We start from the raw sequence: 17,649 nt of genomic DNA, 5'->3' as shown, positions 1-17,649 counted from the left end.
ATAAATGCATATTGCATAGTAGGTACTACGTTTAAAATTCCAATAATATTAGTCACAATATCACACACCATTCTTACAATTAAACAGCAAGTGGTCTACTAAAATCTACTGAAATATCAATGAGACTTTTTCTGATATAGTTTTTTTTTTTGAGTTTTTTTTCTAGATTGCAGTCAGACATCCCTAAATAACTTGGACATCCCAAATACAACCAGTTTGCTCATGTTCGAGTTAGAGAAGACGCAGAACAAGGAAAGAATCTCCTAAATAGGACAGGAATGTTGTAAATTATAAAGTAATTAATGTTATCAATATGTGCAAAACTATGCAATAATAAATTAAATAGATTTGGTATGTGGGATTATCAAAACTTAAAACGGAAATGATATCGGAAAATTTTAAAAAATAAGGTGTTTGATACTGCGAATAATTAATCATTTTTAACTGCATTTTCAATTACATAATTGTAATTTTGCTTGCCATTAAGAATTACTCATCCAAACGAAGAGAAATGTATCTTAACAGGAAAGATCATGATGGAAAATTAATGCAGTTTTGGAAAGTACTTTGAATCAAGCGAAATTTAATTACGGAATTTCCCCTGTTAGTTGTTGCATCGAATACTGGTCAAAAAACACATTTACTTCAGTTGGATATTGAATACAAAGACGATGTGACTTTAATTAGGAAATAAGTCAATTAAAAGTGCATTGCAAAATTTGAAAGTGGGTACATGGGTTACTGTACGATGTAATAATGTCTTATATAAATTAACTTTATGGGCTGTTATACGTGTAGAAAACGTTTAGATATACCCAAATATGCGTATCGTTTCTCAAGATTAACATAAAGATAAGAAATTTCGAAATCGTTGAAGTCAAACTCCGTTAAAATAAGCCGTTATGCATGTACACCTCATACATACACCCGACTAAAACTAACTGTCCAAATTACTGCAGTAACCACACCAGAAAGACATTTATTATTATAGTTAGAAAGTTTCTTTAAAAACTAATTAAATTTTACGAAAATGTCGACCTGAGCAAACAAGACATTAACAATTTTGAAAAACACAAAATACCCAATCATTTATATTGCGTAGATATAAAATACTTAGAAGAAAAGCAAACATAAAATTAATATCTGATAATAGCTTTCGATTGTTTTAATTTACTATTGTATGTCGATGAACAAAAAAAACTAGTGTTTAGTTAAATTTTATTTAAAATCTTATTTTTTTATCTTGATTTACTTGAGAAATCCCCTATGTAGGTACCTGAGATTGTTTTATTATCACTGATTTCACACATTAATTGTGAATACTTATCAGACAATTATTTTATCGTATCGTTATACAATAAATTTACAGCCTACATTTCGTTAAAAAAAAAAGCTAAACTTTACGTACAAGTCGAGTTCTAAATTGCCACCTTTCAGTTAGAAATTAGCAAATGATCTCGCCAAGGATTACAAAGTGCATTCAGCTGATGATTTATTTGACTTTCGAAATCTCTTTTCTTTTGAGCCCGTAACGGTTTGAAGAAAAGGTTCTCTCACAAACGTCGGCTTGGTATTTTTATTATCTAAACTTAATTTTAATTTTAAGTGGTATGGAGCCACAAAAGGAATTCTTTCTTATGAATTTGGCGCCTTATGTCTACCTTTACTCGGGGACATTTAAGGTAGGTAATGGACTAAGAACAGAAAACGAAGCACACATCAAAAAGCGAACTTTTTATGCGGACGTTTAGAACAGACCAGAATTATTATATACTTATTAAAAAATTATGTTGTATTATAAACAATAAAATCATTTTCGTGTCTGAGTATCTAATAAAAAAAAATTGGCATGCATTTTTTTGCAATAACTATTAGATATATGCCTATGCCTTCGTAATGGTAAGTATTAAATGACAGAAAGCTCATGTAATCGGTGGTGCATTGAATAACACATATGCAAGTGTATATAATATGTAAATGAGTACATAAAAACACATGTTTCTTATAAGGTTAATGCACGAACTGTCGCATAGAAAATTTGTAGTTTTTCATTACCTATAAGTACTAATGAACTATGAAGGAAATTGTAATTATTAGTTTACTTTGAACCGATTTCATTTTATTCGATCTTCTATAATTTGTTAAAAGACCATTTAATTTTTTAATATTTAACAGATGATAGAAAAGGTTAGAAGCGTTCGAAATGTGGTGTTATAGGCGGATGATGAGGATATCGTGGGTAGAAAAGGTTAGAAATGAAGAGGTATTGGAAAGAATAGGAGAACAGAGGACTCTATGGAAGTCAATAAAAAATAGGCGAGATAGGTTGGTAGGACACCTTCTCAGGCATGAAGGTCTAGTCAGAGACATATTAGAGGCAGAAACAGGAGTTAGGAGGGGGAGAGGTAGACCTAGATTAGATTACTGTTCGCAAATAGTTAAGGATGTGGGCTGTTTTAGTTTTAGGGAAATGCGAAGTTTAGCTCAGGATAGGAAAGAGTGGAGGTACGTGTCCAACCAGTCTTAGGACTGATGACCTTAAAAAAAAGATCTTAAAAATCCTTTCATCATATAGCGTCGTTAGTCCTGAGCATCCTGGTACTGGTTGGACACGCACCTCCACTCTTTCCTATAATGAGCTAATCTTCGCATTTCCCTAAAGCAAGAACATCCAAAATTCTTTATACTTAAATAAATAAAGACAATTAAGTACAATAAAAAAATATTTTGAAAATGCAAAAGGAAAAATATTTTTTGCGTTTTGCATACCTAATATGAAATAGCAAATTGAAAAAGTATTTGCATTTTGTATTTAAAAACCATCTCTGACCGTAACATATTTCAAAAAAATAATAATTTCATTGCTTGGTTCGATTAGAAACAGGTATAAGTATCAAGGAATAAGGATCCTTGCAAAGTTGCAGGGAAAATAAAAGCTGCATGCCTGATAAATCCTTCGCCTCTCGATTCTAAAACAATTCGTCGAATCAGCAAAGGAGTTACTTCGAGCACAAAATGCTAACGGTCAATGCAGCTTGCTCAGCTTGATATGCAAAAGCGTTATTCTCAATATAGATACGAATTGGATTTTTTATATTACTATATTATATGTAGGTACATACCTATACATGTAGGTATATTAATCCCATACCAAGACTGCATTCAAACTGTTTCCTTAATGAGTAAATAAGTACTTAATGCGAATAGTGCAAAAAAATTCAGAGATCTATCTATAGATGACCAGAAAAACCCCCGTAGTTAATATTCGTTCATCTATCAACAAAATGGACTTGAATGAAGAAGAACGATTAAGTCAGAATGGCCTGTTTGCATTAATTATCTCGGATAAAAAACACCAGTCAAAGAGTCGAACCGGAGGCTTTTTCTTTTGTGACTCAGCAATAATCGTCCAATTTTGTTAGACCCGACGTTTTTTTTTTGCATTTACTAAACTTGACTGACTGTTTGTTGTCTGGTGTTGTTACAATGCCGTATAACGGTATCACTTTCATTTATAACATTGCTTATTACAGTAAACCGAAAGCGGCTGTCATAATTGTGATTAAACTTTAATAAGACTGCTGCGCTTCGCTAACAACTTTGCACATGTGAAACACTTAACAAAAATGTGATTTTTTTTTCTTTATTGAAGCGAATTAGTGTTGTATTTTATTATTTTTATTCAATATAACGAAAAATGTTTTTGTTCGGCAAAGAAAGATACTATTAAGGCTGTATTTGCTCTACGCAAGATAATGCCCTGTATTACCTGCTTAACGAATAAACACATGAGCACGAGGGAATTGAGAGATAAGAGTACGATAAGAATTAGTGTACCTACCTGTAAAACAGTCGGGTGGGGAAGCATGACATATCGGTAGATAGAAATTCTAATCTGCTGTTGACTAACTAAGTGAACACCATTTTAAAACTAAATATTAATGCAGTGCAAAGTTACTAGATATTGTTATCCGTTAAAATTTGAAGAAACTGGAGAAACGAAATAATAATGAAATGTAACGGTGAGTCGCGCTATTTACGAAACAAGTACAGCTAGATAAGCTAATAGAATTAATTAATTATGAACATGTCCTACATAAGCGCATTTTTATTTGTCGTCATGGGCATGAACTGGGCCCAAACGATCGCCGAGTACCAAGTACCATGCCCAGAGCAGTGTGTCTGTACCGCTCTCGAAATCAGCGCGGACTGTCAAAATGGTGGTTTTTCAAAATTGCCGAATGGGCTACATCCAGAGGTAAGAAGACACATCAGTCGCTTTAGTGTTATATAATCTTATTTTTTCTAGACTACAAGATTGGACCTATCGTTCAATAAATTCACGTCGATTCCTAAAAACGTATCAGCATTGAAAGAGTTAGTGGTTTTGGTACTGGCACATAACGAAATATCCAGTTTGGACCAGGATTCATTCGACAGCATGAATAATTTACAACTCCTGGACCTTTCCAATAATCGCTTAACCGATTGGAGAGCCCTGCATCCGGGCTCTTTAACACCCCTTAAGTCTTTGAAGCAATTAGACTTATCTCATAATCATCTACGTGGATTCCCGGCAATTGTAGAATATCCTTTGCGAAGTGACTCTCTCAAAACTCTCATTTTAAACAACTGTTCGATAACAAACGTTTTCGGTGACATACTGGCCGGAATGGTTAATGCCGAAAAGTTAGTTCTTTCGTTTAATCCATTAACATCCCTCAATGCAATACTAAGGGCAGAAAAACTACGAACGTTAGAGATTTCGAATTGCGCACTACAAAGAATAAGTGCAGATGCTTTTACTGAATTAGTACTATTAGAAACACTAATTTTAAGTAACAACGGACGTTTGAAAAGGTTTTACTCTACTTCGAGATCGTTGAAGTTTTTAGACTTGAGTAACTGCAGCATAGAAAGCTATCCCACGAATAGCCTGCCAAATTTAAATCAAATTTATTTGAGAAATAACCAGATCAAAAACCTTCAAGAAATGGCATTCATTACAACGCCTTCAATTAAAGTGCTGAGTCTGTCTCACAATTCCATTTCTTCGATAGACGAACGAGCTTTCGTGGGGTTGAATCGCCTAGAAGACGTCGATTTATCCTACAACACCATATCTTCGATTGGTTCACGCACCTTTTCGGGAAATGCCAAGCTGACCAAACTGTCTCTGTCTCACAATTATTTAAATAAAGTCGATCACATTGCAACGAATTCGGTAAAAGCGTTAGACATGAGCGTCTGCGAAATTAGGTCAGTGGATAGAACTAGTCTGTCGATGATGCCGTCGTTAGAAGAATTGAATCTCGCTAGAAACTTAATATCTTTTCTCCCAGACAACTGGACTGGATACAGAATCCATTCACTTGACCTTAGTCTAAATCGCATATTTACGTTGACCAATGAAACATTTAACGAGATGCCGTTTCTGCGTAACCTCAACCTTGCCGGAAACAGATTAACCTCCAGCATCAAACCAGAATACTTCCACAATATCAACATCGTAAGATTAGACGACAATTCCTGGTTGTGCGACTGTAAAAATGTCAACTTTAAGAACTTGTACGACTGGCTGATAAATAAAATGCACTCGACGACGCAATTACGCTGCATGTTCCCTGAAAATCTCGCAGGACTGCCATGGGAATTGGCGTGCGAGGAATACTGGTACGTCCAAGAAAATCGGTCGGACAAGGTTTGGGTCTTTTCCGTATTTTTGATGGTGGGAACGGTGACTCTGATATGCATAATTATGTCAATCAGACGAGCGTATCAGCTGAAGGAGATACATGAAAGACAATTGGTAGAGCGTGAGAGAATCGAAGTCAGAGACAGATTAAGAAGAATGCAAGAACAACAATACCAGGCGAGAGAGGAAGAGATAAACCAGAGGAATGCCCCTGACCCACGAGAAATTCAGAGACCACCGTCGTATGCCGAAGCTATTCTAATGCCTCGCCTAGACGGCTCGTACTCAAGTTTGGCCGGAAGCCAATTCAGTTTGTCCGGTAGTCACAGAAACCTATCAGGAAGCAGGCGTAGTCTGCGTGGTTCTCAGAGCGATTTAACCGAGGGCAAGGTTAGACGTAAACGAAGAAGAAGTCGGCATAAAGTGAAAACGGGCCTCGACGGTGACGCCGAGGGCCAGAGCAGCGAACGCCTAAATACTGAAGAGGCTACATCTGATAGCGAAACCAGGCAAAATAACGAAAACTCAGCCCGTTCGAATGATGTCATCGAAAGTGATTTGTAAGCGATACACACCGTTTGATGAACGTTTTTGCAATAATGCAAATTTCTGCATGAAAACGAAAGGATATTTTCATATTTGTTTTTAAATTCGACCGAAGTTATAATGCGTACTTTTAAATAATAATAAATAGTCGTTGTGCCTACTTTAAAATAATACAAACGAATATAATAAAGACTTATTTATTGTTCTTAATGAGAAATGATGTTTTTATTTTTTAAAAAATTCTGATAATATTCTATCTGTACAACAGAAAAATTATATACCATAAGTATACCTATTTGTAGAGTGGGCCAGATGATATACCCACTTCTGTTTTACATTTACATTAAATAAGACGTGAAATTTTGTAACAACTAATGTTGCTAATAAGAAATTTGTGCTAATACGTCTGGAAGGAGTTGCCTTGACTTTTTTTTTATTCTATTCTCATTCTATTTAGTACAACGCTGTTAATAATTAAAGTACCTTCCAAAGAAAGGAAATATTTAACGTTCATTTTTTTTACTTACGAAATAGTTTAGCGTTATTTAATAAATTATTCATTGCAGTTTACGCCAGTTTCCTTAAACTTACCGAAAAAACTCGATTTCAGGATAAACTAATTTTTCCTGAAATTGAGTTGGACGATAACATGTATACATATTTGTCAATTCAGTTTTCTAATAAACATTGCAAAATCCTTTAAAAGTAATCTCCAAGGGTACATTATCTTATCAGCTTACAGAAATTTAATATCGTGGATTAGTCTTGATACATACTAAGCATGATCATTTGGATATAAAATGAATAACATCATGCATTTTACCTTTAGATTTTACAAAAACAGAAACTTTCTCCATTCTATACAATTTTTCTATTCTATTATTTATAATTAGGGTCATCTAATCTTATATACTTATATATAAGTAAACGTTATTATTGATCAAAAATTGCATTATTTCTTTTTCAACTTAATACGACTGGTCACCATTTATTACTTACAAATGATAGCTAATGATGAATCTAATTAGTTTTGTAGTAGACTCATAAACAAATTAGTTGTCCTTGTAATTAAACAATAGTAACATCAGACAAACTGTTTCATTAAAATCACAATCTTCTATTGCAACCAAATACCTTCATTAGTCAAACAATTACGTCTTTGCAAAGGTAAACTTGTGATTAAATACAGGATACACAAAATAAAAGTATTTTTCAGTCCAAAGTCAATATATTTATCATTGTTATTATTGTATATGTATACGGTGGAACACGTAGATTTTGTATACACACAAGGCAAGTCAGCCAATGTCGAAGAAATTAAAATTTTTAATTTAGATGTTTTAGAAAATGCAGAACCGTTAGTAAAATCTTTTTAACTGGGTACGTCAATTATTAATGTAATTTAAAATATACTTGAGACTCAGATTTAATAAACCGCTGGTTGAACTTGAATATCAAAAATATTAAAATTAATTACAGAGAAACAATTAGACACTTGTAGAAAAACTGTATGATTATTATAGCAACTGTTGGAACATCATAACAGTACGAAAAATGATTTTAAATTGAATATGACGTACTTTACATACGAACGAAGTAAAATTGCTACTGTTCTACTTTCCTTATTAGTATCATAAGGCGAATCTAGCTCTTACATCACGTTTTTCGTGATATGTTTTGCTTGGCAAAAAGTGAAACTCCTCATTGCGAACTGCATCTCATAACGAAATTAACTTTGGCTTAGTTTTTTCGTTAAATTTGGGCAGACTCCAAAATTTCACTTTCTTTTCATCGCTGATAATATTGAAACAAATAAAAAACAATAACGATTCACTTTCTCTCACCCTGTATACATGTCGATGTTTACTACAGGTACAAATGGCAAAGATACTTAATAAAGAGTAATTATATATGCAAAACAAAAATTTTCCAATAATAAAAAGAATAATCTTTGGATATTTGCTTTGTATAAATTAACTTCATCTAATGATAAGTACAGACAGATATTGATGAAAAAAATGTCTGGCATGTGTAGGCATTGCAATAGACGTCAAGAAAACATAATTACTGTAAATAAAAATAAAACCTTCGGTCAAAATCCAAATATTTTGCGCGAATCGACGTTCAAAAACAATTTCAAACATAATTATGCATGGATGTAACCCGTGTAAGTAATAAAAATGTCCCCTAGCTTAAGAAAAGTAATTTTTATTTCAACGCGCGACTGATTCACGCTTTCGCGTATAAATTGTTATCAATTCCAAGTTTTTTCTAATTTAATTGTTACAATACCTAAAGATATCTCGCTGAACAATAATATTATTGTACATACATGACCCAATAATTTTGTAAATAATCAGCGTTTGATATTGTATTTTTGTCACACTTGAATTATTAATATACGTGTATAATGTTGAAACAGAATAGTAACCTTCAACGTTAATTAATTTTTCGTAATTTCATTTAGGAGTTCATTTTATACGTACACCTAGTCTGTAATTGCGCCAAACACATAACAATTTATGGCATTCTTCTGATGTAATAGCACTTAAATTTACACCATTTCACCAATTTAGTAAAATAATATTAATTAACATTTATGTAGAAATAGCTAAATGAGCGATGAATTCAAATATAATAGACTTTAACGTTGTTTTGAAAAAAAAAAATGTTTGCTTCTTCAACGAGTCTATCAACGTTAATGTTAATATGCTTTATCTAATTTTGGAAATTTTTACATCATGAGCCCACAAGGTCGTTATTACCTGGCAATCTGCGATTAATTGTAAGTGTGCACATTTAGTTTGCTTAATTTGCAAGTTTCTCAGTATCTTTACATGGGCAGTAACAACAAGGATTAATGGTTATATTCGTATACTACGATACACAACATTTATACGTATACGTCATTTTAAAAATGTAAGTCCTTGAACTCTATAACATCGGCCAAAAGTCAAACGAAAATAATTCTATTCATTTATTGAGTTCAGTGCTGGAATATATTCTTTCTTAACATATTTCCAATAATTCGCTCTGGTTCAGCGATAACATTCAATATTAAACTATAATGATTATTTTGAAACGTTTAAATTAAATTACAAAGACAAAAATAACATTAATAATATAGTAAATAAAAAAAAAAAAAACGACTCAAGGGCGATTCTTATTTTAAAACAAATATACCTACTTATACCTATGCATATAATTCCGGAAAAATACACCGATACAACTACATATGATTAAATAAGTAAAATGTTTCTTTGAAGATGATAATGAAGTTCTTATTACATATTATACATACATGTATGTAGATATTTATATATAACATATTTTTTTAGAGAAATAAACAAATTACAAATATTCGAACCCGATTTAGGTACCTTTAGGTAAGGGAAGCCTGGAAAGAAGACAGGAAAACAAAGACCAACTACTTAATAGCTGAGTAAAAGACACATGAGATTGTAAAGGAAAAGTTACATTAAAAAAATAAAAACTGTTTCGCAGTTTTTTTTTGTGCTTGTTTTGAAACCAGAGCTACAAATTAAGCGCTATTACTATTCGGAATTTTACCTATATGTACATACAGCATACATACATACATACACGTTAAAGTTATCACATAATGAATTTCTGGTTTCTTATTAAAGTAATGTCACGAAAATTTTCAGACCACTTCCGTCTCATTACACTTAGGAACAATGTTTGTTAGTTAAGCGTATCACATTAGCAGACTTTAAAAAGAGCACTCTCTATCTCTCTCTGTATCATCACTTGACGCTTCTTTGATTTAAGTTCGGGGTTGTTACCACTTTGCCATCACTGTCGATGTGTCGCGTGACCAGAATTGGTGTTTTCAAAACCGAATCGGGTATTTCGCTTGCCCTTATAGTAACCCGTTTAGTTTCTGGAGTAAGCAGTGAATCGTTGGGTTTTTGTCGCAGTTCCACATCGTCCTCATCGTCAGCGGGCGTACCAGGAGGTGTGACCGGTTCTTTCTTTTGAACTTTTTCATCTTCTGGATACGTTTTCGTACCATTCTGACTATTATTTATTAACGGTATTGATTCTGGCTTGCCATTTTGTTTACCATTTTCGACACCAATTGGCTTAATGAGTTTCATTTCTTCTCCTGGTTTTTCGTCAAGACCAGCTACGTTAGAACGCTGTTTGCGTCCCTTCTTCTTGGCTGCCGCCCTTTTAACGACCGCGTAAACAATCAAACAAACCATGACTAGCAGGAGGATTCCCAAGAAAATAAATGTGCTATTTGATTGCTTGCTTTCTTGGCTTTGGACGGCGCTCTCTTTCTCTTTTGTTGTATCCGCTGTTTCGCTGATTATGTCGGTCTCTTTCTTGGGAGATTCTTTTGGTCCAGCGGATTCCTGCTCCGAGAGATGAGTTTGCGATACTTCCTCTTTAACTTCCGTCGCTTGTTCTTGTTTTGCGTCCGTGGCCGCAGTTGAAGATTGTTCGGGTTGTTGGGTTGATGGTTGACCTACTCCAAATATATCACCCATTATTATTTTTACCCCGTCTACTAGACCTGGCGGTGGAGAAGATTCGCTATCGTCTGATCTATCAAGAGGAGCTGGAGTTGAACAATTGATAATGCACCCGGAAGAAATAAATCCTCTATGTACCGAAATAGCGGGATGTTGTTCTTGGGAAATAACCGTGGTCGGCTCCCCTTCAGCACCGTCTTGCTCTTCTTCGTCATCGTAGTCGGCATCAAATGGAGAAACAGTTGTGGAACTGCGATTGGTTTCGTTGAATACGTCAACAAATTCGAATGAACCACTCCCTTCTTCTTCGTCTTCTGTTGGGGGTTGTTCGGTAATAGTTTTTGCACTATTTACAACGTTTTGGTTGTCTTTTATAAATTCTTCTTCTACTGGACCGGAATCCTCGGTCGTTACGTGAGTGTCAGCGATAATAGGTCCCGCCCACCCGTCACCAGATCCCGAACCTTCAACAGGTTCATCACCTTGCATTTCACCGAATAAAAATTCAGGATCGAAGATGCAATTTACTTTAAGCCAGGATTTTCCAAAGTGTTCTTTCGGGGAATCACACAAAACGGGTTCGACAACCCTGACCTTGGTATTGGATAGTAACATGTCGCGGAACGGTAACGAGTCACAGGAACACGAGAGGGGATTACCGGTAATATCTAAACTCTTCAGTTCCGGTAGTAAATTCCAATCGGAAACGTAAGAAATGTCATTGTTTGAAATATCCAAAGATTCGACACCTTTAGGAACTACAGAAGCGGTGAAATGCTTTAAACCGCTTGAACTAACGTCTAAAAACTTTAAATTGCGCAAATGTTTTAATTTTGGATCTAAGGAATGGATATTTTTTCCGCGCACTGTCAGTATCACTATTGACGCTTGCAATTCAGGCGACAGGGGTTTCCGAAGGAAGTCTAACGAAGAACAAGTAAGACCCATGCGACGACCAAAAGATATACAAGAGCAGCTTTTTGGGCATGAGAGAAGTGGAGCAGAATAGGTGCAACTGATGATAGCGATTAAGGCCCATGTTATAGCCAACATCTTAACTGGAATATAAAAAAAGTGATTTTAATTATTATTATTAAGTGGATGCATACTAATTTTAAATGAATGCCACAAAAATCGTGTATTGTACCTCGGCTTATGTACGAACAAGGTTTGTGATAACAACTATCTGTCGCATTATCTCCAGTTAGTTCATGTTAACCAAGAATATGAGATATTATCTTTCAATAAACACATTAAAATCAACAGAGGACTTATTTGAATGACAATTACATGGTAATATTTAACATCCGCGATACAACAAATATAAAGACGTTGTTACAACAGCGGACAAAAGTAATTTCAAACGCATTATATCGATATTAATCGCTGCAAATAGCATCAATCTCCGTTCGTAAAGTGGTAAGTAATTTCAAATTTGAGCTTACTCATTCAGTAAACGTACGACTAAAAAAAAGTCGAACAAAACTGACCTTTAAACTTTTCGTTGTTGTTAAAAATAAGATTACGTTCCACTAGAAACTTTTAGATAAGATATTCGGTAGAACAACCACGTGGTTTAAATTGTGAAAATTGCGCTGGTGCTTTTCAAAAGCAACTTTCTTCGCCAAATAAAACGAAAAAATGATACGTTATCGTTTAAGCAAGTAAAAAAACAATTGGCCAAAACTTACCAGAAAAGTATTGTAAGACAAAAATTAGGTAATTCAACGGCGTGTGCACCGCACGAAGTGGAGAATAAAATCGCACCGCAGCACTCTACTCACAAATAGTTATCGAAACCACTAGATAGGATAGCGAGGACGATAAGATGTATGGGCAAATATACGGTCATGATAAACAGAAGGCGGCAAAGGGATGCGGCCGTATTATTATTTATCAGAGAAGCATGCTCGTTTGAAGTCAAATTGTCATACTAACTGACTCCGGTAAATTGTCAAACTGACGCCGGTAGAATCATCTATAAAAGTGTGTCACCACCACTTCTACCACGTAGCATGACCCATGCTGCGGCCAGCGGAAAGCACGGCATAGGCATACAAAACCTACGACCAGGACACCGATTGCTATTGCAGCGCCGACGACTTACCAACAACCTAACTAACTATATCTATATATTATTATGTACACGTACATCTATGTATCTATGCAATAGAAGTTATATAAATAAAACAACACACCTTATATACGCGCGAATATACCTTACACATGGGGCAGAGTACGAAACACACCTCTGCATCCAAAACGCGATTCCATTCAAAACTTTATCTGTTGCCAGATAATTTATCAACAAACGCGACGTGAGAAACTCGCCCAAAAGTTGCTTACAATCTTCACCCACGAAAAATCCAACCCGACTACTTTAAAACTCACCAATAGTCGTGTATCCACGATTAAGCGAATTTTTTCTAAAACCATCATCGTCGATTTATTTTTACATTGAAACTGGATCTCGAAAAGTTTGATATCATGAAACACGAATAAGTTTTTATTCTTTTTGTTACAGGAAGTAAATTATGCTTATGGTCGAATGTGCTTTATAAGCGTGGCGCTTTTCCTTGTATATGCACAAATAAGTGGTATGACATAAAATATTCTGTTACACCACTGACTGGTCAGTTTTTGTCCAAATGATTGCACATTGTGCACAGTTTTACTGGTGGGTATCGGTGGTCTGTATCATGGACGGTACCGACATGGTGGAAAGGCAACGGTACGAGTGGGACCATGACCCCTATATACCGCTAACAATATCATTCCTTTTAGTTATCGCATAAACTAATGGATCATTATTAAATACTGTATACATTCGGTCAATCATTTTTTCTTTACTTTCTTTTATATGTAGTCGATTAATAGGGAAATAAGCCAATCAGTTCATTTCCATATCAGTAGGTACTAATATTAGATGTCTCTTACCTTAATCTAGATTTAGGATAGGGAAAGTTGTTTTTCGCCCTCGAAACTAATTGTGGCTAAGTATATTCTAAAAATGAAACATGTAGCAACTTTAAAGAATGTTTAAAAAAAGAGGTAAGTATGTAAAATAATTTCTGAGAAGTTATTTTTGTATCGCTTCGAGCATGCAGACTGTCACTATCTCGACTTTATATGAACCTAAGGTCAAGATCATTTTAAATTAAAGCGCCTGATTTCAATTTTATTGGATGGTTTTATAAGTAAAGATAATTGTATTCTTTCTACAGCAAGGTAACGAACATGTGCACTAAAAATATTAATAAAGGGGCTTATACGCTACCGTTTTCTTGAAACTTTTTATCTTACGTAAATCACTAATCCCCCTAAACGTCAAAGTTTGATTGAAAAGTATAAGCTGAGGGTTAGTCAGGTAAAATAATCCTTTGTGTTTTGAAAACGAATTAAATGAATTATTACCTCAAAATTTAAATATATAAATTCAAATTCAAAAGGCTTTGAATGGAAATTATGGCTGCTCGAGATGTCGCAATGATGACGCGCAAAAACGATTCGTTGAGCATCTATTTTTCCAAATAAAACCGATAATGTTTACGAATTATTCGTGCAAATGACTAGTTTGTTACGTCAGAACTAAAAGCATATATAAATGTTATTAAAAATTTGTTTATACTGAATAGTCTCGCCATCTGAACGAACATAAGCGAACAAAAGTGACAAAGGGGGCGACCCCCGCTCACCTGAGTTGTATGTTGAACAGGTAGACAGTCTCTACAATAAGCGAAACCTATCATCAAGTCTGGAAAATACGTGTAAGTCTTATCTGAAATTCGTGCCTTAAATTCATGTGATAGTATTAGATTGTGCTTCACTAGTTTAAAACAACAAAAAAGTGTAAAAAGTTTACAGGTAAGTCATCGTTACATTTCAAACCGAATTATTAGTCCATTATTTTAAACAAGAGCGTTAAAAAAAATGGCTATAATGTCGTACTTAAGTCAGAAGTGCTCGTCAAATGTGTGCAGTGGATTTAGTTTTAACATGCACTCAAGGTCAGTTAGTAATGCACAATACTAACTGGACAGATAAATATATCGAATATTGATCTGATTTAGCAAGTTTTACGTATTTGAAATGGAAATGTGGTGTTCAAATGTATGATTAGATAAGATTCGTGTTTATCTTTGAGCAGTTATCTCTTTTGTTTGGCACTCATGCTGAGGTAAAGTTTCAGTTGAAATTTTCTAGGTAGTGTATTTAAAACAGTCACTCTTTAACTAATGCAGTGAATTAAATTCAACTAATTTAAGTTATTTCTCATATAGGAAAATGAAGAGCAATCCCACGAAAATGTCATACCAGTTTTGCATGGTAGTGGCCTTTGTCTTCGCTTTGACGGAAGCTTTAAGGTTTGCGCAACAATCTATAAAATGTCCCAAAAGTTGCAACTGTACCGACACATCGACAGCAGAGTGCAATTCTTTGGATGTGGAAGTGTTTCAAGACAAATTTGCCATATTGAAGATAGTGAATCCGTCTGAACCGTTAGTGCTTACTAGGAACATTTTTCATGATATAGGACTCAAATCTGTAAATCATATATCTATTGAAAACGCGACCATTACAGAAATCGACGAAGAGGCTTTCGGACAACTAACAACTCTCATTAAAATAAGTATTTTACGATCTGACGTGCACAATTTACCTTCGAAACTTATTTCAAACGTCAAAACAATAAGGGCTCTCAATTTGGCCGGAACCAAATTGGGAAATTTCACCACATTAAAATCTGAAACGCTTGAAGAACTCGACATGTCGAAATGTCAAATTTCCGAAATTACGGAGAACATGTTCAATAATCTGCCGGAACTCATATTTCTCAATCTGGGAAATAACAACATTCGAAAGATACATTCTCTAGCTTTCATCAATCTGACTAATTTGGAAAGTCTAAGTCTCGCCAGGAATAATTTAACGCACTTACAGCCAAATCTTCTGGAAAACAACATGGAACTTGTGACCCTCAATCTGAGCTACAATCCGATCGAACAATTCAACCTTAACATAATATCAATCTTAGAAGCGCTGCATTTGAAAGGTTGCAAATTAAAATCGTTTAATGCGACTTTCGGTAAAAATTTCGACATACTACCGTATCTTGATTTGAGCGAGAACGAAATAGAACACATTCCTAAAAATGCCTTTGCTAACATGAAAAAGTTAGAGACTATCAATTTGGCGAGCAACAGACTAGAGAATTTGGATGCAACCGTTTTCGACAAAAACAGCGAGTTAGCGAAAATTATTTTAGATAACAATAACATTAAAAAACTACCAAAGTTTACGAACAAAAACAACTTCTTTGACGTAATGTCTTTTTCATGTAACAACTGCAATTTGACGGAACTTTCACGAGAAACTTTTGTACACATGCGAGGTCTGACTATTCTTCACCTTTCGAATAACCAACTTACCAAAATCGATCCAGAAATCTTCGAAGCAATTCCTGGTTTACGCGAAATCGACATATCCCATAATAAAATTAGCGAATTCGACGTTGATACCTTCGCTTCGCTCGGCCAATTGGAAAAACTCATCATCGCTGGAAATCCACTCACGAAACCCTTGGATGCAACCATGTTTAATCACAATAGGGTTCTCAAATCTATAGACGCTAGTTCATGCCATTTGAAAAAACTTTGGGCAGAGAATACGTTACAGCATGCCAGTATGCCAAGCATTAGAGAGCTTCTTATTTCGAACAATGAACTCCAATCGGTCAGTCCGAGGGACCTCCAGGTTTTGACAAACTTACAAATCCTGGACATAAAAAACAATCCAATCGAATGTTCTCAGATACTTCGAGATACAATAACGTGGCTGACCGAGCGTGAAGTTCGTCCAGCATTTACCAAAACGCACGAATCTTTCATCGAAGATGTCAACGTATTCGACGAGACCGAAGATAAAGTCCATTCGTGGAAGAAATTGGCAAAAGACGCTTGCGAAGATGAAGAATATTTCGACAATTATTACAACGACGAAGTCGAAACCGAAAAAGAGATCGATAATAAACTCCTTCTGGAAAGTAAACTCAATATCGAACCGAAAACGTATACCGAAAATTCTGATGAATATGACGAAGACGAGGGCGACGATGACGACGACGAATACAATAACTATATTGATTACGACCAAAAGAGCGAAGAAAACAGTCCCTTCGACGAAGACGACGATAAATTATTCGAACAAATAAAATCAGAACTCGATTTACAGAAATTAGCGGTAGAATCGCGACGTCTAAGAGAAAAGAAGACGGAAGAATCGTTTGCATATTTATCTCCAACGCTAGTTTTTATCCTAACTGCAGCATCAGTTCTTGTAATTGCTGCCAACGCTATGTTACTAATTCTTCGTTCGCGAGGAGCTTTAGTTGTCCAAAGGGATGGCAATCTTCCCCACTTTAAAATCCCACAATGGGGCGCCGGAAATAAATTGAAAAAACACAGCGGATCGGTCTACCAACAACTATCTGAGGAAAGGACCGGGCCACCGACACCAAAAGTGAACAGATATCAAAAACTGCCAACAGTGCACAATTCTATCCCTTGAAAAAGTTATTGTTTTCGCTAAATTATAATGAGACACATCCAAATATTGATAGACTAAATGTAAATTTAAGCATTTAATGGTATTAACAATAGTATTAACTGTTAGTAACGTTACGATCATGGCTAGGTACTTCTAAAATTCCAATACCATGTATACGTAGGCATATTATAAATTCGTGTATGATTTTTAACTTTCAATATATTTTGTTATTTAATGATTTCTCTTTATTTTCCGAATGTGCATATCGTTGCGCAATTTCAAATGTATTTCATTGTTCATTTTAAATATTAGTCATACGTTTCCATAAAATTATATTTATCATTAATAATTCCTAGATAA

General features: G+C 34.8%; 3 protein-coding genes across 8 annotated transcripts in view; 2 read left to right on the top strand and 1 right to left on the bottom strand.

Annotated features, from left to right (window-relative positions):
• The first annotated feature begins 3,869 nt into the window (after positions 1 to 3,869).
• On the top strand, positions 3,870 to 17,527 carry LOC108738182. The gene is made up of 3 exons (XM_018471455.2): positions 3,870 to 4,258; positions 4,310 to 6,255; positions 14,985 to 17,527. Exons 1-3 carry the CDS (start codon positions 4,082 to 4,084, stop codon positions 17,308 to 17,310), a joined length of 4,449 nt encoding a protein of 1,482 aa, XP_018326957.1. The 5' UTR covers positions 3,870 to 4,081; the 3' UTR covers positions 17,311 to 17,527.
• On the bottom strand, positions 9,204 to 14,462 carry LOC108738190 (protein windpipe). 5 transcript variants are annotated; one of them, XM_018471469.1, is made up of 3 exons: positions 14,439 to 14,454; positions 13,681 to 13,747; positions 9,204 to 11,801 (listed from the first exon to the last, which is right to left on the bottom strand). In XM_018471469.1, exon 3 carries the CDS (start codon positions 11,794 to 11,796, stop codon positions 10,009 to 10,011), a length of 1,788 nt encoding a protein of 595 aa, XP_018326971.1. In that variant the 5' UTR covers positions 11,797 to 11,801; positions 13,681 to 13,747; positions 14,439 to 14,454; the 3' UTR covers positions 9,204 to 10,008. The 5 variants fall into 5 exon arrangements, with proteins under 5 accessions (XP_018326971.1, XP_018326973.1, XP_018326974.1 ...); XM_018471471.1 differs by lacking the exon at positions 13,681 to 13,747 and having other exon boundaries at positions 14,439 to 14,462; XM_018471472.1 differs by lacking the exons at positions 13,681 to 13,747; positions 14,439 to 14,454 and adding an exon at positions 12,942 to 12,965.
• The window catches only part of LOC108738192 (probable hydroxyacid-oxoacid transhydrogenase, mitochondrial), a 15,544-nt gene continuing 11,648 nt past the window's right edge, over positions 13,754 to 17,649 (top strand). Inside the window, exon 1 of one of the 2 annotated variants that reach the window (XM_025978556.1) lies at positions 13,754 to 14,110. The gene's annotated coding sequence lies outside the window, so the exon portion shown is untranslated. The other variant, XM_025978551.1, reaches the window with a different exon arrangement.

The sequence above is a fragment of the Agrilus planipennis genome, unplaced genomic scaffold (genome assembly GCF_000699045.2).
Source record: "Agrilus planipennis isolate EAB-ADULT unplaced genomic scaffold, Apla_2.0 scaffold88, whole genome shotgun sequence".
Classification (NCBI taxonomy): domain Eukaryota; kingdom Metazoa; phylum Arthropoda; class Insecta; order Coleoptera; family Buprestidae; genus Agrilus; species Agrilus planipennis.
The sequence above is the reverse complement of the archived record's forward strand: the minus strand, read 5'-3'. Positions and strand labels throughout refer to the sequence as shown.